This window comes from Staurois parvus, unplaced genomic scaffold (genome assembly GCF_062004578.1).
Source record: "Staurois parvus isolate SC_StPar_1 unplaced genomic scaffold, SC_StPar_1.0 ptg000352l, whole genome shotgun sequence".
Classification (NCBI taxonomy): Eukaryota; Metazoa; Chordata; class Amphibia; order Anura; family Ranidae; genus Staurois; species Staurois parvus.
This window is the reverse complement of record NW_028318148.1, coordinates 3599590-3622729: the sequence shown is the minus strand read 5'-3', so window position 1 is coordinate 3622729 and position 23140 is coordinate 3599590. Positions and strand designations below refer to the sequence as shown.

The window sequence follows — 23140 nt, the reverse complement described above, 5'->3', positions numbered from 1 at the left end:
TAAAACTGGAGCACTCAGAATCTGCTGCAGCTGTACATGGTAGCCAATCAGCTTTGAACTTCAGTTTGTTCAATTAAGCTTTGACAATAAAACCTTGAAGGTGATTGGCTTCTATGCAGAGCTGCACTTGATTTTGTACACTCCAGTTTTAGTAACTCTCCCACTATTTCCAGGCATGGTTGGAGCAACTGACTGATTAGTTAAGTAAATGCTGCAGTACATTCACCAACCCCCCTTCCCCAGAGAAAGCACAGTAGGACATCACTGTCACTCCTGATTTGCTAGATGGTCCTGTTTCAGCAGCATATAGCTGGTTAGCATGTCTTGGAGATAGCTAAATATTCCCAGTAGCAGACCTACCCCTATCATCAGCAGGGAGGTACACAATTATTGACTGAGGGATTCTCTGCTAAAAGTCAGCCATATATTTGTCCTGACACCCACAGAGGACACAAACACACCACACACTCTGAAATCGTTACTGCATAGTTCCAGTGAAGATGTCATGAGTATTGAAGCTACCTTGTAGCAAAAGGATTTATGTATCTATAGCAGTGCAAGGAGCAATAATATGAAAAATGCAGTGAACCATAGCAACCAAATATCAATGCACTGGAGCCAGATCAAGCTAGACATTGAATGAAATAACTTACAGAACTGTTATGGGTGAAAATTAGAAAAGTATAATAATAAAAAAAACCCCCACAAACAAACACTGAGCCTGGGTTCACATATGTGCAATGTATTGCATGTGATTTGCACTAAGAGTAAAACATTTTAGGAATAAAGGCACCATTATTGCACTCTTTCAATCTGCCTACACAGTATGCAAACACTAATACACAGTGGGGTGGATTCACTACAAATAGACTGCGCATTCTGCGTGTGCGGTTACACTCATTTTCCTTCATATAGGCCAATGTGGTAAAGCTTATCTTTATAAAAAATACTTAATCAGGTGCAAGAAAAATTAATAGAAAAAAAAAAGCATTTTTGATTGGATGATGGAAATCAGCAACTGTACTTGCAAAGTGCACAGTCTATTTCTCTTTAGTAAATGAATCCCAGTGTTAGTTTCCTAATATAATCATACAATTCTGGCTGAACTGGGTACAGATGTTAATTAACCATGTCAGATATTTACAAAATTAATGTTGGAGTTGAATTAGTGTTGAATGTTGCCTTACTGAATAATTTAAGTTATAGAGGAACCCAGAGAATTTCAAAACCATTTCTTTTGCTCTAGGCTGGCTGTACATGGCCCAATAAACACAGAAGATGTGTCCACTCCCAGCACTGCTTGCAGCAGTCAGGCTATGTAGCAGTTCAGTGTACTTTACTGTTGGAAGTGATAGATATCTCACATGAAGGTTTTCCCAAATTTTCAAAAAAACAAATCTTTTATTATGCATGCGCCTGCATGAGACTTGTATGCTGAAATGGGAAGATCATACCTGGAAGGTCAGTTTGTGTCTTGCTGCCTCTGTGGCCAGCCTAAATAAGAGTACACTGGTCATGAGAGGAATGCACTCTGCCATTGCTGTTCTCTTTCTGAGAATGATATTTTCCTGGCTGGGTCTAGCCTTACCCCATGTCCACGTTTTGCGTGGGCACAAGAGCCCATTCATGTGAATAGACTCCCATGCCCCGAGACACACAGAGAAGAAGTCCCTGCACTTCTTCTGAAAACGCAGCCCGCACGGGAACCTTGGTTTCCAGTACAGTTGCAATTTCCAGTGCGGGCGGCATGCCATTAGAAGTAATGGCACCCGCCCACGGGTCCGCATTCCTCTGTGCGGGTGGTGCGGCTGCACGGATTTTTGTGCAGATCTGCAGCGGCACCACCCGCACAGATGTGACCTAGCCTGATCAGTTAGACCCAGAACAAACCTGCTGTGCTTCCTGAATTCCATTTGTCTATACTTGTTCTAGGTCAGTGACTTAGAAGCCATTTATTCCAAGCATCAGCATGGCAAACATAGAAACAGCATTCTCAAAGGGAGAGATCAGCAAAGGCAGGCTATTTAATTCTCAAATGACAAGCATGCATAAATTCTATTATCACTGTTTTCATTTCTACCCTCACAGCTGAAAAAGTCCTCCTATGATGGCAACCCAATCCTATACCCCGTCCTGACCTTTGACTCTTTAGCAAGAGATGTGCTTGGGCACAGGAATTCCAGTGTTGTGTCTGTCACATAGACCATCTCTCCAGAACGTAGACTTCAGCCTTCTTTCTATAGATGGGTAATAGGAAGTGACAGGTAGCAAAACATTATTACTGAGGCAGATCATATGAATTGCAGCACAGTCTAATATATTCCACAATGGTCACGGCATAGCAAGAACTGTGGTGGGTTTATAGATGTTAGAGAAGATAAAGCATGTTTCAGTTATGCACAAAATGGTTTCCTTATCTACAATGGCATTTTATAATAGCATACAGATGAAAACTTGCTCCTCCTGCTGGATGAAACTTCTTGCAAAAGATTGCTGGCTATATCTCAAAGTTTCAACAGACACCTGAGGGATAATTTACCAGACAGTGCACAGTGTAATGATTACGTGCGCAAGGTTTTAGAATTGAGCCAATTAGGGAAGATCCAGTATACCTCTCACTTTGCAAGGTCAATATATTTCCATCTTCTGCTTCTACATGTGTTGGTTCTCCACGTACCCCTCCAGGACACCACTGATGAACGAACCATGGATGTTTATATCCATGACTTGCAGCTTTACCATAGCCGCAGCTTGCTAGGATATCATACAAATTGAGGCCTCTGCTAAACAGGATCACAGCAGATTAACGAGAAGATGGAGTCTGTAGCAAATGTGTGGAACTGGGCAATCAAATTTCATTATTTCAGTGATCTGACTACCAATAAGCAATAACCAATTGTTCGCTTTTGGTTGCAGAAGTGTGAAAACTGTCATTGCTCTTTGTAATGCTTCTGGAATAAGCTAATAAATGTCCTGTCTTGTGTATGCACATTACAGAGCAGATTGGTTTATGTCTGCGGTATGAGGAACAGGGAAGCTGCAGGTTGCCGCACTGTGTGTGAATACTAATCTGGACACTGAGATTTGTGCGTGTTTGTCTTCAGCACACTGCAGTATAATGCACAGTAGGAAATAATCTGCTTTACATGGAAAGTTCAGAGCGACTGTCTTATCTCCTCTTCCCATCACTTTGTACATTCCTGAAAATTGACTAAACTCATAATTACAATGCAGATTGTCATAGCAGTCCCAAAGATGTTAACAATGGAAATTTTTGCTCAGGGGGAAAATACTTCAAGATGTCGTCAGTGAGGCAGCTGGGGGTAATGGTGAACCTGTGATGAACCTTTGTCACTTATGCCGCAATAAATTAACCACATTTTTGGTAAAATATAAAAGACAAGGTTGTGCCGAGTAGATAGATACCCAACATGCCAAACCCTAAATTTGTGTGTGCCTATGAAATTGCATCAAACTTCAGTACCCTATATTTTCAATAGACAACGCTTCAAAAGCCCCTATAGGTCATCCGTTTAGTGTTACAGTGGAGGTCTGGTGCTAGAATTATTGCTCTCACTCCAGCATGGGCGTCAATATGTAACATGTGCATCGCAATCAATGCTAATGATGGAAATTTTGGCTCAGGGGGACTTAGTGCCTGGTCATACTGGTGCAATTTGAGGTGCAATTTGGGAATTGAAATCGCATGAAGTGAATGTCACTGTCTTAACATTTGCGATTTGCTGTAGCGCAATTTCTAAAGTATTTCTGGCGTTACTTTTTCTGCAGTTTTGTTGCAATTTCACATACATAGAATACAATGGAAATCGCACTGCAAATTGCAAGAAATAATTGAAAATCTTCACAAGTAGCAATAAAGTCTTCAGAAATTGCACCTAAAGTCGTGCTGAAATTGCACACAAATCACGTCATTTTAAATCGCAGCAGTGTGACCGATGACTCACTCCCCGGTCACATGGGGTGCGACTTGGCATGCGATTTGCAAATTGTATGCCAAGTCGCACCCTATTGTCTGCTATTAGAGTGGTCATATTGGTGCGTTTCCGCACCTATTTCTAAAGTAGTGCATGCACTACTTTTGTTGCGATTTGTATAGACATCTGTGTCAGATATCTTGCAAATTGCAACTGAAATTGGCAAGTCACCCAGTTTTGAAATCGTGTGACTTCATAGTAAGTTGCACGATTTCAAAATTGGCTTTGATGTGATCAGGGGTTAATAGAAAACGGCTTCAAGATGTCGTCAGTGAGGCAGCTGGGAGGTAATGGTGCACCTGTGATGATTCTTTTCACTTATGCCTTGATTTGTCTTTCCAGGGAATGCTGATTGAAGGCCCACCTGGTCCAGAGGGCCCAGCTGTAAGTTTCTATGTTTTACTTCCAACATAGTTCAACCTCTTGCCTACTCGGTCATTTCTGACACTTCTCTCCTACATGTAAAAATCAGCATTTTTTTGCTAGAAAATTACTTAGAACACCCAAACGTTATATTTTTTAAGTAGAAGCCCTAGAGAATAAAATGGTGGTTGTTGCAATTTTTTATGTTACATGGTGTTTGCACAGCGGTTTTTCAAACACACTTTATTTGGAAATAATACACTTTACTCAATTGTAATGCACAAAAACACAATATAATACCTAATTGTTTGGTAAAATATAAAAGATAATGTTACACTGAGTAAATGGATACCTAACATGTCACTCTTCAAAACTGCGCACACTTGGGGAATAGCGACAAACTACGGTACTTAAAAATCTCCATGGCAATGCTTTAAAAGCATTTACTGGTTACCAGTGTATTGCTATTGCTATAACGTTCACAGTGATACCTCACATGGGGAGGAGGGAGCGCTGTACATTTTTAAAAAAATGATTTTACTACTTGTGTTAAAAAAAATTACACCATCTATTTAATTTTTTTTTATCAACTTTACTGCTACAAGGGGAGAACAAGATCCCTGTGATAGCATCAGAACCACTGACTGCAGTCCCAGGCTCTCCAGTGAGACGTGAGAGCCCGGGAAGGCTGACTAATGGAAGTTCCTTGTTCCTGTGTCAGAGATATTGTTCTGATTAATGTCATCGTCAATTTTTGGGTTTAATTTTTTGGGGCTTTCTTGCAGGGATATCCTGGTCCTCCTGGAACCTCAGGTCCTCCCGGTCCATCTGGTGATCCTGGTGACAGGGTATGTACCATCCTCATATTGCGTTGTCAGTATATTTACCAGCAAGTAAAAGGGAAGAACGTGGCCAGTCAGTCCACCTAAAAATGGCAACTTTGGGTGGACCATAGAGTTTAAATTACTCATTGCTTTTATACTTCCCTGGAATGCCAGTGGTAAGTTCTGTGCTTCAGCTCTACTCAGTGTCACATCCAGCATCCCAGAGATATTACAACCTAAAGGTTGTGTAAGCTGATAGAACAATAAATAGTAATGTCAGGGGAGGAGCCTGCGTTAGGAAAGAAAGGTAAGGAGTGTATCCTTCCTTCTGATCACTATATGCGGGAAATGCAATGGTAAAATATTTATAGTACATCACATTTAGGTCATATAACTCTGGTAATCCACCACGATATGCTGTGCTGCCATTGTATTCAGAGCCAGGTGTGGGTGGTTAGAAGGGAGAGCTTCTCACAGCCACCAGGGGAATTCTCAACTTTAGGCTACTTTCACAGAGAAGTTTTTGAACCATTTTTGTGTTAAAAAAAGCTCAAGAAAAATGCTTCCCTATGTATGTGAATGTATATCTATGTATGTCTTCACACTGAGGCATTGTGCTTGCAGTGCGGTGTAAAAACGCCTGCTTGCAGCATCTTTGGGGCATGCATGATGAGTAAAAAAAGCCTCAAATATGCCTCTTCCCATTGAAATCAATGGAAAACACCTGAAAAACGCCTTTGGGAGTTATTGCTCCCCACACTGTATACTGTCATGGGCTCTCCTCTGGGGAGCAGTACACATAAATAATAAACTCTCCCTGCCTGCCTTCTGTGTGTCCTGCACCGCCCCCCTGGTGTAGCGGTAAAATAGGTATCCTGTGAAGATATGCATCCCCTGAAGTAATTGCGCATGTGCTGGTTTCAGGCCGAAGAAGACGATCTCCAACTGTAGCACAGAGCTGCCACAGTTAACCCCTTACAGACTGCACACCGCTGAAGTGGATCACTATGGGTTGCAAGATCAATCGGATCTGCGGATTTTGGAACATAATGGATCGGAGTGAGGACAGTGACATGGGGAGGGCAGTGACATGGGGAGGGCAGTGACATGGGGAAGGGCAGTGACATGGGGAGATTTTTTGGTGGCAGGTTCTTTTTATTGAGACATGCAGGGTCTAAAAGACCCTGCATGTCTCCTCTGGGCTCCATTAGATTTATTGCAATACAAACTGCATTGCAAGACATCTATCACCAGCTAGTCAGGAAAGTGACAGCTGTGACCTGGAAGGTGACGTCATGGACGTCACCTTCCAGGTCACACAAAGAAGGGGAGGGGACTCTCTCCTCTTTCACCCCCACCCACCATGACCCTCCCCAGGCCCTCCCGTGGGGGGAGGACAACACTGGAACTGGGGGCTTTGGAACGATTGGTCTGGTATCATGGAAGAAGCTGACCTGCAGCGAGGGCCTTGTGAGTACAGACTGTTCTACATGGATGCTGGGACATGTGTTCTTTAACCCCCTTGGGATCTATATAGTCAGCTGCTGGGTGTAAGCTAGAGGGGACTCTGGCTGGTGTCCAGAAGAGCAATTGTCCACTAAGTCTGCATATCTACAGAGGGACTTTGCTCCTTTCCTGTACAGTCTGCTACACAGTTCAATTTTGAGAAAGCTGTCCTCAATTGTGCAAAGTTTGATTCAGAGGAGCCTACTATATCCCTTCCCTATAACAGTTTTCAAAAAACAAATAAATAACAAAAAACTACAACCCCTAGACTGATCATTCTGAGTAATGAGTGGAAGATGTGTGCACCTAAGGAAAGTGGTGTGCTTGGAGGAAAACTAGGGGAAGCCTGGGCAAGATACGACTAGCTCCTGCAAGTATAGCACTACATAAAATTCCTAATACACTTCACAATTTGCCTACCACAACGGTGAAGATGGAAAGAACACTGAGTTACGGTCAGGAGTTTTCACCCATACATTGAAGTAATGGGGGACCCATCTCTGAGTAGGACATATTTGTGTTACATGACTTACAGCAGTGATACAATGTAACAAACTGAGTGTCAGGATAACAATCCGCCCTGTTCTAGCTCCTCAAGCAATGTTCCCATCCAGCGAGGAGAGATGGCAGCCATACAGGAGACGCACTATGTTAGTTTTCCCAGTACAGTTTAACAGAAACACATGACATCATCCATTACTACTTCTTCATCTGGATTTTATTATAGGAGCAAGAGTTGCTTGCAGGGCGGTTCCATGTCTCTGTGAGCCAAAGCTGGGAGACTCTGGGGGATTATAGAATGAGACGTCAGAAGTCATGAAAATTATGTAACCCCTTCCTGAACGCAATGAGTTCACTCTGCCAATGAGAGGTCATTGTGTGTGTGTGTCTGTGTGTGGTTATTTATATAATGCCCACAGGCATTAACAATTTGGGAAATTTCAAGATTATGTAATGTAACAGACATGGAAACAATAGGTGGAAATGTCTTGCCCACAGGAGTGATGATGAGCAAGTCTTATTCGTACAAAGGAGCAGTCATCCACACAGGTGAGAAGATAGATTGCGGCTGATGAGGACAGGTTAAGCTAGCCATAGATGGTTCAAATCTTGGCCTGTTTAGCAGAAACCTAACGAGATTTGAACCATCTATGTGCAGGCTGATTGTACCAAATTCTGTTGTTGTACATCTTGGGTACAACCAGCCTGTCGGATTTGTCATGCTATTATTGCCAGTGCCTACAGTGGCTAGCAATAATCACTGTGTTCTCTTGGCATGGACAGCTCCCCCACCCCGCCAGGAGAACACAATAGCTCCATGGGAGGGATTCCCTCATCTACAGTTGTGACCAAAATTATTCAACCCCCAATGCTGTAAAGGGGTTTAGGGACTATAGTGTACATTTGGAATTGTATTCAGAATCAAATCCTACAAGGACGTTGTAACTACCCAAATGCAACTAAAATGACATCAATTGTTTATGTAATACAGTAGTAAATGGTTCTTATGTGGTTTCTTCATTGCCACAATTATTCAACCCCTTAAAGACTACCACTCTGAAGAACAGAGGTTCATACAGGTGCTTTCCATCAGGTATTGAAAACACCTGTGGATGTCACCGAGCAGCAATCAAGCATAATAAGCACCAATTAGGCAGCTTTAAAATGACTGTGATACTCAGCTCCTTCTAGACATTTACTGGTGTGGTTACAAACATGGTGAAGGCAAGAGAATGGTCCAGGAAGACAAGAGAAGAGGTGATTTCTCTTCACAGGAAGGGCAATGGCTATAAGAAGATTGCAAAGATGTTAAACATACCAAGAGACACCTTAGGAAGCATCATTCGCAAATTCAAGGCAAAGGGCACTGTTGAAACGCTACCTGGTCGTGGCAGAAAGAAGATGCTGACTTCGACTGCTGTGCGCTACCTGAAGCGTAGAGTGGAGAGAAGTCCCCGTGTGACTGCTGAGGAACTGAGAAAAGATTTGTCAGATGTGGGTACAGAAGTTTCAGCCCAGACAATAAGACGCACACTGCGTAATGAAGGCCTCCGTGCCAGAACTCCCAGGCGTACCCCCTTGCTGTCTCCAAAGAATAAGAAGAGTCGACTGCAGTATGCCAAAAGCCATGTGGACAAACCACAAAAGTTGTGGGATAGTGTTCTGTGGACTGATGAAACAAAATTAGAACTGTTTGGGCCCATGGATCAACGCTATGTTTGGAGGAGGAAGAACAAGGCCTATGATGAAAAGAACACCTTGCCTACTGTGAAGCATGGTGGAGGGTCAATCATGCTTTGGGGCTGTTTTGCTTCTGCAGGTACAGGGAAGCTTCAGCGTGTGCAAGGTACCATGAATTCTCTTCAGTACCAGGAGATATTGGATGGAAACGTGATGCAGTCCGTCACACACCTGAGGCTTGGGAGACGTTGGACCTTTCAACAGGACAATGATCCCACGCATACCTCCAAGTCCACTAGAGCATGGTTGCAGAGGAAAGGCTGGAACATTTTGGAGTGGCCATCGCAGTCACCAGACTTAAATCCGATTGAGAACCTCTGGTGGGACTTAAAGAAAGCAGTTGCAGTGCGCAAGCCTAAGAATGTGACTGAACTGGAGGCCTTTGCCCATGAAGAATGGGCGAAGATACCCGTAGATCGCTGCAAGACACTTGTGTCAAGCTATGCTTCACGTTTAAAAGCTGTTATAACTGTAAAAGGATGCTGTACTAAGTACTAAGATTGAATGTCACTTGGGGGTTGAATAAAACTGATAATGCTGTGAGCACAGAAAAGACATTTGTGGTTATTTCATTATAACTGTTATGTTATATTTGTCTGACCTACAAGTGCCTCTTTAATGTAAATGTAAGCAAGATGACTGAATGATCAAAAGCAATGTCAAACTGGCCAAAACACTCAATTTCAGTGGGGGTTGAATAATTTTGGTCACAACTGTATACTGATCGCATTGATGGGGGAATCAAGTGACTTTCTTTACTGGAACTCGTGGTTGCAGGAAAGAAAATCGCATAGTCTATGGCCTAAATAAATCAAAATTAAGCAGACTTGATTTCAATAAACCTAAATATAGTGTTTAAAGTCCCAAATAAAGTCCCAAATGAAAGTCCCAAAAAGATAATCTTTGCTGGTGATTTCACAATTCTTCGTGTCTCCAAACAATGTTAGTGGTATAGTCCAAAAAAAAATCTTCATATACCTCAAAGAAAAAATACTGAACATAGTGTGTTACCCAAATCTTATCATAAAGTGCCACACGTGTTACATGCAAGCAAACTAAAGTGCCACAGCAACCGTGAAATAACAAAAACTTCTATGCCGTAATTATCAATCCACTGCACACAAATATCAGGAGTGCATAATTACCCTAAAGATAGTACCATAGGATCCATCATATAGATGAGATTATTTCCAGCTTTTTTTCATCAACCTTTCCAGCCACTTCCCACAGACCTCATAAACAAACCAGGGATCAGTGTATATAATAGATAATAATTACACTTTATTGTAGCAACTTACATTAAAATATGATGAGATCAGCTTTCATACAGTGAAAATGGTTCCACAATAGCGCCGCTCCTCAGTGGCACCTAGGTATCATCACCATACCACTCTGGAGGAGAGACAAATCATCGGTGGAGGATTCCAAGACAAACACAACCGCATGTAGAGAATTCCAGGAAAAACACAACGGCGTGTTCCAGGATCTAAGATGGCCACCACGGCACTTCCGGAAGAGCGTCACTACGTCACCACGTCACGTGCCCCGGACGCGTTTCGTCACATCCGGACTTTTTCAACAGGTTATTTGTAATATAGTCTATGGCCTGCCTTAGGTAGTTGAGGAAGTGGGGTTTGTTATCAGTGTTTACATTAGCAGAATCCAATAGATGTTACTGACACAGTTCAAAGGGCAAAGGCTACACTCTAAATAGAATGAATGACATTACCCAATCAGATTTTATCATTTTTGTTATCAGATAGCGGTAATTGGATATCTGGTTTGCCCTGATTTATGGTATGTGGCACACAGTCACTGCTCTTTGCACTGCAAACTAAAAACAAATGAAATAAAAAATAAAAAAAACACCTAAACATCCATATTCAATAAAGACCCAACCACTGTATGCTATCTGCGAATGCTCAATGCAGGGATCTCTCATACTTTGCCCAGCTGTCTGTTCTGGCTATAATACAGACAAACAAGGAAAAAAAAGTTATTTTAATATGAGATGCACCGAAAGTAGAGGCCAGGCAATGTGTTCTTGCTATGTCTGTGCTTTGTACACCAAGCTCTAAATTGCTGCATTTAACCCAGAAAGGATGGCCATTGTCACACTGTTTACTCACTAATTGGCAAAAAAAACACCTAATTGTGGATTTTTTTTAATTCTATGTCAGCAGATACAGCATTTTGTGATCCATGTAAATGCACATTAACAGATGTTCTCCTGCTGATTAATGCTGATCCATTAATAGAGAAGAAGAATTTTTCCCATTTCCCCATTTTTGAAATCTGATCCATAAATCCTATTTTATAATAAGTGCTTGTCTCATGGTATTTGTTATGCGTGGCAGGATTAAGAACAGATCAAAATACAGCTCTAGTATATTTATTAGTGCTTGGAGACAGGGAAACCCAGGCCTCTAACAAAGCCACTGTAAACTGCTGGCGGCCTTCTCCCTCTGGCCTGAAACATGTATCTGGCCTGTGTAAACAGATTTTACTATTAGAGAAGAAAAAAATCACAACCTAGAATGTCAAACAGGTTGTTACAGGTGCTGAACTGGAAGACTTGGTGTTGTTCTTCTATAGACTGCCATCTCTGCCAGAAGTAGCTATTAAAGCTAGGTTCACACCTATGCAGGTTGCATTTGACCCGTTTCTGCATTGAGCTTTGCATTGCGTTTTTGACGCAATTTGCATATTTAAAAAAAAATTCTTGTTGCTAGGCAGATTTAAAAAGCAAAACCTGGCAAACCCGCAGCAAAAACACACCACATTCTTTTCTGCAGTGTTTCCATTGAAGTCTATAGAATCAAAGCGCAACTTTTTGCGTTCAAAAAAGTCCCTGACCCTTTCCAAAAAATGCACGAGATGTGAACATGTCCTATAGGAAATTATGTTAAATGGACTGTACTGCGTTTCTGCAAAACGCTGTGGAAAACGCTTAGGTGTGAACCTAGGGTAACCCCAACTCGATAAGACAGGACTAGCAGTGTTTAGGTACTCTCCCCCTTGCTAGCATAATGAACACTTGGCTGAGCTGTGCTTACCATAGGGCAGTTGATTCACATGCATATCTGCACATGCAACTGTCCTGCTTTTTTAATATTCTCTTTATTAACATGATTAGTGATGTTAGAAGAAGTGCTACTGGAACACCATGGGGTTGATTTACTAAAGTAAGTAATAGACTGTGCACTTTGCAAAGTGCAGTTGCTCCTGAGCTTAGTAAATGAGGTAAAGCTTCACTTTGCAAAGAACACCCAATCACGTGCAAGAAACATTAACAAACAGCATTTTTACTTGCACATGATGATGAGTGCATACTCTATTTGCCTTTAGTAAATCAACCTCCTAGTGTTCCCGATCACCGCATCCACTCAAGCCCCTTTGGAAGGTGGCGCAGAGTAGATACCCATCCAGTACGCTTAGAGTCATTGTGACAGCTGAAATTACCTTTACAAGCTTTTCTCTTCTCTTCCTGTAAGTTTAACTGAGCTTTAGTTAGAATTCAATAGAACGATTTATGGTTTAGGTTCACTCTGGTCTTGTTTTTCTGTTCATAAATTTTGGATCAGAGGTTTTTTTGCTATGCTTAGACTTAAATCAATTTGCTGAGCAATGAGTGTCTCAGGTCTGCAGTACCATATTTCTCTTAAGTCTCTGCAGTGATCCCTACTCATGGAATTCTGGGTCACTTGCTGCATTTCCAGAGATACATCTGGTTAATCTGCATAGCAAAATAAGATGGATAAACTAACAAAGCAAAAGAGGCTTTATGTTATGCATGAGAATTTTTGCCATTATTTTATTAAGATGCTGAAGGCCATTAGGGTGCGTAAAGTTCTCACCCCTACATGCTTGCATAATAATGCACTTACAAAGCAAATCTGGATAAATATTATAGTGAGCAATTGCAACACATTTCGATACTGATAAAAATTAAGACACAAACTCAAGGCAGAAGAAGAAAAAAGGCAGAATATATTTTGTACAAGTCTTTAGTTGGAATGTCTTACAACCCCAAAATGATATTGCAGTTATGGATGGGTAAAAGTATTTCAAACAGTCACTGTCTTCTTAGATGTCTTGAGATATGGCAGCGAAAAGTAGCTGAGAACTCCAATAAGGAGGCTTCTGTAGTGGAGCACCTGAATCATTTATAAGTCATGAGTCATAAAAATTGGTATAATATTATTTAAATATAACATGTTGTTTGTTTATTGGTGACCTGAATATCCTCTCACCCTGCAGGGACCACCTGGCCGATCAGGACTTCCTGGAGCTGACGGTTTAACGGGGCCTCCTGGTACCATGCTCATGCTGCCTGTAAGTACATTGGGTCTCAATTTGTATTTGAGGGCACATGAGGAACATGTTATTAGAACAAGTTATCTACTTAATGAGTGCTTTACTTTTGCAAATTTAGGAGTGTAATTTGGTGTTTGTTGAACACAGGTCAAAGCTGAAGGAAGTAAACAGTGCTAAAGAACATGATCCTTGTGGTGGTACTTGTACTTGTGATTGCAGTCTGAACTCAATAAGTGGTTGAAATACAAAATTCAGCAACTTACTAGCTTTGGGCAGAGCAAACATGTCCATGTTTGGCACTTCTTACGTTTTCTATAGATGGGGTGCTGCAAGATAAAAGGGCAACATTTTGACTATTATTTTATTTTGGACATTTTCTGGCAAATAGTATTATGTTGGCATGATTATTCATGTTCTTATTAACAATATACAGTTGCAAGAAAAAGTATGTGAACCCCTTGGGATTACGTGGAGTTTTGCATGAATTGGGCATAAAATGTGCTCTGAACGTCATCTAAGTCACAACAATAGAAGAACACAGTCTGCTGAACATAATACTACACAAACATTAGATGTTGCCATGGTTTAATTGCACATAACATGTAAACATTCACAGTGCAGGGAGGAAAAAGTATGTGAACCTTTGGACTTAATAACTGGTTGACCCTCCTTTGGCAGCAATAACCTCAACCAAACGTTTCCTGTAGTTGCAGATCAGACCTGCACAACGATCTGGAGTAATTTTGGACCACTCCTCTTCACAAAACTGTTTCAGTGTAGCAATATTATTAGGATGTCTGGTGTGAATCGCTCTCTTAAGGTCATGCCACAGCATTTCAATCGGGTTGAGGTCAGGACTCTGACTGGGCCACTCCAGAAGGCGTATTCTGTACTGTTGCAGCCATTGTTTTGTTGAATTACTTGTATGCTTTGGGTCATTGTCCTGTTGCATCACCCATCCTCTGCGGAGCTTCAGTTGGCAGACAGATGGTCGTACATTTTCCTGCAAAATGTCTTGATAAACTCTGGAATTCATTTTCCCATCAATGACAACAATCCGTCCAGGTCCTGAGGCAGCAAAGCAGCCCCAAACCATGATGCTCCCTCCGCCAAGATTTACAGTGGGGATGAGGTTTTGATGTTGGTGTGCTGTGCCTTTTTTTCTCCACACATAGTGTTGTGTGTTCTTCCCAAACAACTCAATCTTGGTTTCATCTGTCCACAGTATATTTTGCCAGTAGTGCTGTGGAACATCCAGGTGCTCTTTTGCAAACTTCAAACGTGCTGCAATATTCTTTTTGGACAGCAATGGCTTCCTCCGTGGTGTCCTCCCATGTACTCCATTCTTGTTTAATGTTTTCCTTATTGTAGATGTGTCAACAAAAATGTTAGCATGTGCCAGAGATTTTTGTAGGTCTTTAGCTGACACTCTGGGATTCTTCTTTACCTCATGCAGCATTCTGCGCTGTGCTTTTGCAGTAATTTTTACAGGACAACCACGCCTAGGGAGAGTAGCAACAGTGCTAAGCTTTCCCCATTTGTAGACAGTCTGTCTTACCGTGGACACATGAACATCAAGGCTTTTGGAGATACTTTTGTAACCCTTTCCAGCTTCATGCAAGTCAACAATTCTTGATCATAGGTCTTCTGAGAGCTCTTTTCTGCGAGGCATGGTTCACATCAGACAGTGCTTCTTGAAACCAGTAAACCCAAAACAGGTGTGTGTTTTTTAAGGGCAGGACAGCTGTCAGCAACACATCCAATATCATCACACTGATTGGAGTCAAGGTTGGCTCACTCCTGGCTCCAATTAGCTCTTGGAGAAGTCATTAAGCTAGGGCCTCACATACTTTTTCCTCCCTGCACTGTGAATGTTTACATGTTATGTGCAATTAAACCATGGCAACATCTAATGTTTGTGTAGTATTATGTTCTGCAGACTGTGTTCTTCTATTGTTGTGACTTAGATGACGTTCAAAGCACATTTTATGCCCAATTCATGCAAAACTCCACGTAATCCCAAGGGGTTCACATACTTTTTCTTGCAACTGTATAGTGGTCAGTTCAGTAGGTAATAATAGATGTAACCGACCACATGGCTGCTATGGGGGATGTTGCAGACCAATGCTGCAGCCATATAAGTTAAAATGTATGTTTTTTTTTTTTTACTTCCTGCACTTCTTCTTTAAGCCTAAAGCAGTCAAAAATTCCCGCGTTTCCTCTGCTAAAATCCTAAAGGACAGCCGACGTTTGTAGCTGTACAAAAAGCTAGTGTTGATAGATGTATTTCTATATCAGAGGTCTCCCCCAGCCCCCAGTGCAGATCTCCCCATCCCTAATTCTGCTGCAGTTGTTGGCTTGGACCATCATTGTCCTAGCAACCACTGACCTGATTGCCCCACCTCCAGCATTTACAGGAAGACTGGACCTCCTCTGTCCAGACCTGCTTCGCTTCCTAGCCTCCACCCTGCTGCTCTGCCACCTGAAAGGTGAGGGAGGACTTCGCTTGCCAAACATGGGTGTAAGAAGGGACTCTTCTTGGTACTCCTGGATGTAAGGAGGAGGGAGGGGGGCTCTGCTGGGCACTCCTGGGTGTAAGGTGGGGACTTTGCTGGACACTCCTGGATGTAAGGGGGGGAGGGCTCTGCTGGGCATTCCTGAATGTAAGGGGGGGGGGTTCTGCTGGGCACTCCTGGATGTAAAGGGGGACTTTGCTGGACACTCCTGGATGTACGGAGGGGCTCTGTTGGGCACTCCTGGATGTAAGGGAGGGAGGGGCTCTGCTCGGCACTCCTGGATGTAAAGGGGGGGCTCTGCTGGGCACCTCTGGATGTAAAGGGGGACTTTGCTGGGCACTCCTGGATGTAAGAGGGGGCTTATTTAGTCATAATTTTTTAAAACTGTTTTTTTTTCAACACACAAATACGTATATTATATTATGTGGCCCTCATACCGAAGAGTTTGGAGACCCCTGCTCTATATGTACTGCCTGAGCCATAAGGGGGAGTTTTGAGTCAAATTTTGCTTTAGCCAGGGTTCACACCAATGCGGTGCGGGAAAGGCTGCAAATCCTGTGCGTTTCCTGCACCGCATTGCAATTGCATTGCGTTCATGTGATCTGGTGTGGGTGTCAATGATAAATTAATGACACCCCGAAACAGATCGCAAAATGCGATGTGGTTGCCAGAAATTGCATCGCATGGGTGAGAACACCCATGCGATGCGATTCAGGTGTGGATTTAAAAAAGGGTCCTGCACCTTTTTGGTGTGGATGTGATTTGAGCCATACAAAGTGTATGGCTCAAAATCGTACCGCACAGATATTTTGCATGTAATTCACACAGGAATGCGGTGTGATTTCTGTGTGAATTCCATGCGGTGTCCTGCAGCACATAGTCTGAACCTGGGCTCACCCATAACTTTGCATCACCTTGCCAAGATGTGGTCCCTGGCAGAAAAATTGTTAAAGGAAAGGAGCTTATACTGAAAGAAGTGTGGAAGCTGTCAATGTCGACCCTCTTCTGCAAATGCAACTTATCTGGCTGTCTCTGATCTGGAACAAACATGTAGAAATAGAAAGTCAGATAGTCAGAACTCCTGATTTGCATCCTTGTTCTGGGTCATTGCTTCAAAAATGGTTGAAGGTGCTGGATCTGCATGATGGCCAATCAACAAGTATTTTTGGATGGAACAAGCAGCAGTAGCAATCTTCATATTCTTTCAGTTCAGATTTTGTTTAAGATGCTCTCATTAGGAGTTCTGTGCAGCTTGAACAGGGCTCTGGTACTGCAGTAATCCTTCTGATATGAATGTGATTTATCTATTATTCAATACGCAGCAATTCCATGCAGCCTTGATATGGCCTTTTAAGCAAGAATAAATCTAGCTGCCATATTAAAAGTGAAAGGTTTCTATACAGCATGAAAGCTGCAGGAGAAGGAGGGGGGAAAGGGAACATAAAAACATCCCAATGACTTGCTTGTAGTCAACAAAATGGTGTTTATACAACATGGAATAAAATGCAGATTGTTGGTTCTAAAAGGAGATACCTGCTGTGAGTTATGAGAGACAGAATAGGCCAGGCTCTGTATATACCAGGTTGAAGCTACCTATTCCTGTCATCTGCAGAACCTCCCTTTCTATCAGTACAGGCATGCTGAAGTTACAAAATATGGTACATCAAGCCAGGCTGGATAACAAGTAACAATGTACCTTTAAGAAACCCTGTCACTAGACCATTAATTTCAACAACAACCTTCCGATAAGGTTATAGGTGCATTTAACATATTAGGTTTGTTATTTACAAACATAAAAGCCGCCCTTGTGTAGACATTCCAAAGGCCTGAAACTGCTGCTGGGTGCCACCATCATGGATGTGATGACAGCAAGTACTAGCAGACTCACAGCTGTCACTCAAGTGGACCTGCTATAGTATTTCCCTTTTCTTCTACCCCAGCAGCTATAATTTTTTATAGGAAGGTGGATGGAGGGAATTAAGGGTCAGTTCACACTATAGAAATGCAGTTCAGATGTGTTCTGGATGTGTTTTTGCATGCACGTTTTTGTTGCGATTCTGATGTGTTTTTAACGGGTTCCAGTGTGGGTTTTATGCACTCCAGTTCACTTTTTCCTCTCTTTTTCTTCAATTTAAATAGGGACATGTGCGTTCCAGTGCATTTTTGGTGCGTTCTGGATGCATTTTACCACGTTCCAGTACAGTTCTGTGCAGAAAAAATGCAGCATGTTCTACTTTTTTTTCTGCCCCCGGAACATACTGGAACTGCAAGCACTGATGTGAACTATGACATTGACAACCATGTAACCTACTTTCTGTGTGTTTTGGATGGAGAAAAAACTGAAACGCATGTAGTGTGAACCAGGCTTAAGAGTTAGGTCAGCACAGACAGCAAGTAGACACTTTCAGAAGAGGAGAGGGCTATGGCAGGAGGGAGTGGAACTGTGGATGTGCAAAGGAATCAACTTTTCCTGGAGTGATTGAAATCCCTTGCAAGATCAAAGAAATTTTGCACATGAATGTAAAAATTCTTAATGGAAAAAAAAGAACACTGAAAGTAAGCATGCCAAGTTAGTGTCCTCCTTAAGCCTGGGTTCACACTGATGCGGTGCAGAATTCGCACTTGTTTCTATGCGAATTCTGCACTGCATCACAATCGCATCCCGTTCATGCAAACTGCTGTGGGTGTGTATGTTCCTTTAACAACCCCCTGAAATCGGTTCCAAAACGGTATGAATATCCATGCGATCCGATTCTAGTGTGGACCAAAAAAAGGGTCCTGCATCTTTTTGGTGCGGATGCGGTGCTATTTGAGCCATACAAAATATATGGCTGAAATCGCGCTGCACAGAATTCGCATGCGATTTGCACAGGAATGCGGTGCGGTTCCAGTGCAAATCACATGCGATATGCCGCACCACAGAAGTGTGAACCCAGGCTGTTTCATCCATTTGACAATCTTTCTCTAGGCCTGCAGTAAAACAAATAAGACATACCACCACCTGTTCTTTATCAATTTGGATATTATGTATCCATAGCCAAATGTATGTTTTTTTTTTTGTTTTAGTTAATGCATAGAGGAAGGATTGCTGTGTCCCATGGACACAACAGGAATAAAACAGGATCTCCAAAAAGTGAGCGGAACAGTTATCCTTTACCTCCTGTTGCAAAACAGTAACATTTTGGATTTCCCATGACTAGGGTAACCCATATGTCTCCAAGTTCTTCTGATCTAACCATAGCTACACTTCCCAACTTATACTAATTAAGAAATGACCAAAAGACCCAATCTGGAGAAAATTGCCCAACCTGGCCGTTTATTAACAAGTAAACCAAAATATCATCCCTTAAAACAGAAAACAGATGTACATAACCCATTTCCCATAACATACAGATTGCCGGACTTGAGAGGCAGTTGAGAACCAACATCAGGTTGAGTATCTGCGTTACTACTTCACGATCCCCATCCGCAAAACACCAGCTTGGGGTGAAATAAACTTTTATGCAGATACCAACTTGTTACCACTTCCCAGATAATACCCGATTAACTGGGATCCAACAGAGGACGCCATACTTTAGATGGGTCACAACTATGAACTGATCTTCTTTAAATGATAACGCCTCCAAAGACCCCAACCTCCAAAAGCCCTAGAGCCCGAAAAAAGAAAACAGGTCTGGAAAATTCCTACCAGTCTGCTGCTCCCGAGGATTTGACGCTCTTTGGGTCTCCTCCTTTTGTAACACCCCCCCCCAGCAGCTCCATCTACTCTCCGCAACTCCTAATTCGGTAAGTGACCACCTATTTTTCTAGCCAACTCTATCTTTAACCCTGTCCTGCCTTGTATCCCCTGTCCCCCTTGTCATGTAGCCCTTCGCCTATTTTTTTTTTTTTTTTGCTTTAGGCTTATCTTTACTTCTGTCCCAGTGGCAATGGTTATTAGGACAAACAAACTTCACACTGCACCCAAAACTAAAAACCAAATTGGTTTAGATACAGTTTGTCACTAATGGAAAAAAAAGTAGGCATTAAATAAATTAAATAAGATGCAAATATGCTGATAATGTTAATAGATTTTCTCTGTAACACAGAAACAATGAAGCCAAGGGTTCAGAGAAAATTCAAGTTATAAGTTAGGCACTTAGCTTTTACCGCAAACTTGTGAAAAGAAATCTCTCAGTGGGGACATGGAGAGTGATAAAAACCCGACAGTGATTGTAACCCAGGTGCTGTGATTGGCACATTCTCTGTTATTTGCAGTGGAGTAAAATCTTAGAGTACCAGATATAAACTGTTACTGATGTAATCTCACCATACTTTTCTTGCTTTTCTTGCAGTTCCGCTTCTCAGGAGGAGGAGATGGATCTTCCAAAGGACCCCAAGTATCTGCACAGGAATCCCAGGCTCAGGCAATTCTACAACAAGCCAGAGTAAGAAATGTAGCTTGACTTTGCTAACAGCCACCTACAGGGTGCAATTTACATTGGAGAGTCCTAAAGAGAGAGCAAAACTGACTCCGTTACGGTTACATTTGTCTGCATTTCTGAATGGATGATCATTATAAAAAAGGACAGACCATAAATATTCACCTTTTGTCCATCTGCCAAAAAGCAGAGAATAGAGCCACTGAACGTTTATCTTACTCCAGGTTAGCAATATAAGAATGAAAGCCCAATTGAGCTTTCCTTTTAAGCTAGATTAATATTTTCAGGTGCATCAAACAAAAGGTGTTCAAAGTATTAGTTTGTTGTCTTCGTAAACAGCCTGTTCCCTGCTAGCATGCTTCAGAGAAGGACATTGCTCTCTGTGTAGACAGTGGTCGTTCTGTAGATGTTAGGTGTGCCCAAGCTCTTCAATCAGCAGTGAGCACGGGCTTTGCTGTTTGCAGAGCTATACATCTGTCATAGTAACGTGATTGTCTAGGGGCATTGCTAGGATTGTAAAAGACCTGGGGCAACTTTGCACACCCCAAGGAGAGTAGTGATGTGTAGTGTGCTGCAGTGAACTATGGGTGTGGCCAAACTCTGTTAACAGTGGGAGGGGCTTAAGATGCATGGCTAAACAAAACCCTTGCCTCCTTGTACTCATAAAATATTCTTTGATTGATCTGCCACAAGTAAAAGCCTCACAGGCCCATATAAACTTCAGCACAATAATAAAAAAAAAAAATAATAAAAATAGAAAGAACTCGTCCATTACCTATGCTTTTGTGCACACTGAAATTAGATAAAGAACTAATTTTGTCTGAGCCTACCTTAAAGAAAACGTTTATTAAAATAGCCAGGGACTGCTTAGCAGCCAGCAACTGAGACAATGAACACTTTGGTCAGAAGTACGTAATGTTAAATAAAATGCAGAGTCTGTAAAGCAGTAAAGAGTCTGTAAAGTCTAGGGGTCGGAGGTTTGTAAGGCACAAAGTGCAGGGGTTGTGTGTTGCAAAGAGTTCCAGCGGTTAGAATATGACACACAGAGATCAGGGGTCAGGAGTATATATTGTACAATAATGCAGGGGATAGGAGTGTGGAGGGGTCAGGAGAGTGCAAAATCCCTCTCCCCCACGCAAGCAATACTCTCCTTCACTTTACCCCTTCAGCAACCCCCCCAAAATAAAATCTGGTACTAATCTGCAAGCTCATCCCTCTACCCAGCACACATCTTTGTTACACCCCGTTAACAGATCACAGCACAACACAATGCTGGGTGATGTACTTCATCCCAGGCTCTACCCCATGTGTGGTGGGGCACACGTCGGAGCCAAGGAGGAGGCTAGAGGCACCTTCCCTCAGCTGTGACAGGCAGCTGGCAGGTAGAAATGCTGGTTGCTGCAGTGTTGGACTGAATGGTCTGAAGATGCTTATCTGCTTATGTAAGGACAGGTGTTATTTTTTAAATTGTTGCATTGCACACCAACACACTCCATTTGTGTGTCATGGAAAAAATAGGACAGATTGCATTTTTGCTCAGCATGTTGGAAAGTCCTTAATATAGTTTCCTTTATAGACTTTATAGTTTCCTTTATAGGCTATTCTAACAAAGGGGATCTATGTATATAAATACCATGCCTGTTATATATTCTACATCACGGGTGTCAAGCCCAAGGCCCGCAGGTCGAATCCGGCCCTCCAGGTCATTTCATGTGGCCCTTGCACCTCTCCTGCAGGTACCCCCTTGTCTCTGCCCCCACCTTGTCTCAGCTGTTGGCAGCAGAGAGGAGAACTCCTCTGCCAAATCCTGCACCTCTCAGTGCAGCTGCAGCACCCACTCTTCTCTGCCCTGGTCTCAGCATTCAGCAGACTCTGGTAACTGACTCCACTCCTCATCTGGTCCTATTCTAGACCCTTCACTGTCTACTTTCCAGCTCTGCCCAAAATGGGGGTGCATGGTGATCTTAGGGAGGGTGTGGGAGTCTTGACATCTGATGTAATGGGGAGTGGGGTGCTCTGGACATCTAGTCTTACAGACAGAGCTGGCCTTTTGAGGGTAACCGTAATGCTGATAAGACCCGCGATGAAATGGAGTTTGACACCCCTGTTCTACATGTTTCTGCAAATATGAATCAAAAAAGGTGGTATAGTACTGCTGAATACCTTGTATTGTATTCTACACTACTGCTTATCTTGCAACTTTAAAGTTGCTGATCCCAATGCCCTAATTTGAAGTCTTTTAAATAATGTAGAAAATATGTGCATTTTTTAAACACCTTACCTTATTTAATATTTTTAGGCAAAGCTGAATGACGAGCAATAGCATTTCTTTCATTACAGGTTTCCTTAAAAAGGCCTATTAATTTAAATGTCCTTCTTTATCCTGGTAATGCCAAGACACAAGCTTTCGAATACAGAATTATATTGAGGAAAACACCTTTATAGACCCTTATAATGAGCATTGAGCATGCCTCCTAGACTAGCTCATGATTAGTGGCAAAGATGAGAAAAGAGCATGTATTGGGAGGAAGGGTGTGCACCTTATTCTGTGTAACACTGGAAAGCATTGTTGCCTTCCTGCAATGTGTTCTCCTTTGCTTTAGTTACTTGCCGATAGGTCATGTCCCATATAGAAATTACACTGGTGCTGCTGGCAGTGTATCAACTAAAGCTTGCCATACATTGTTAGTTTTATGCTCATTCATCCAGTGGACTCAATCTACACAAACCTGCAGCTGTCAGAATACACTGATTAGTGGCAGCAGCCAATTGGTTGCAGCAGCTGATCGAGAAAATTTTTCCATATCTATTCAAACAAAGTCAATCAAATTGACTTCTGTTGAGCAGGGAGTGCCACACACTGATTGAAATTTGCTTGGTCCCTGATGAACCAGACGAATTTTGATCAGTGCATGACCAGCATAAGCAACATGGCAGATATGTTTAATTTTTATTGC

General features: G+C 42.2%; 1 protein-coding gene across 2 annotated transcripts in view; it reads left to right on the top strand.

Annotated features, from left to right (window-relative positions):
• COL5A1 (collagen type V alpha 1 chain) overlaps positions 1-23140 on the top strand; it is a 298677-nt gene that overhangs the window by 126216 nt on the left and 149321 nt on the right. For both annotated transcript variants that reach the window (XM_089684686.1, XM_089684685.1), the window contains exons 10-13: positions 4338-4379; positions 5144-5206; positions 13190-13264; positions 20097-20189. In XM_089684686.1, coding sequence (XP_089540812.1) covers positions 4338-4379; positions 5144-5206; positions 13190-13264; positions 20097-20189 — 273 coding nt within the window. The remainder of the gene's footprint in view (positions 1-4337; positions 4380-5143; positions 5207-13189; positions 13265-20096; positions 20190-23140) is intronic.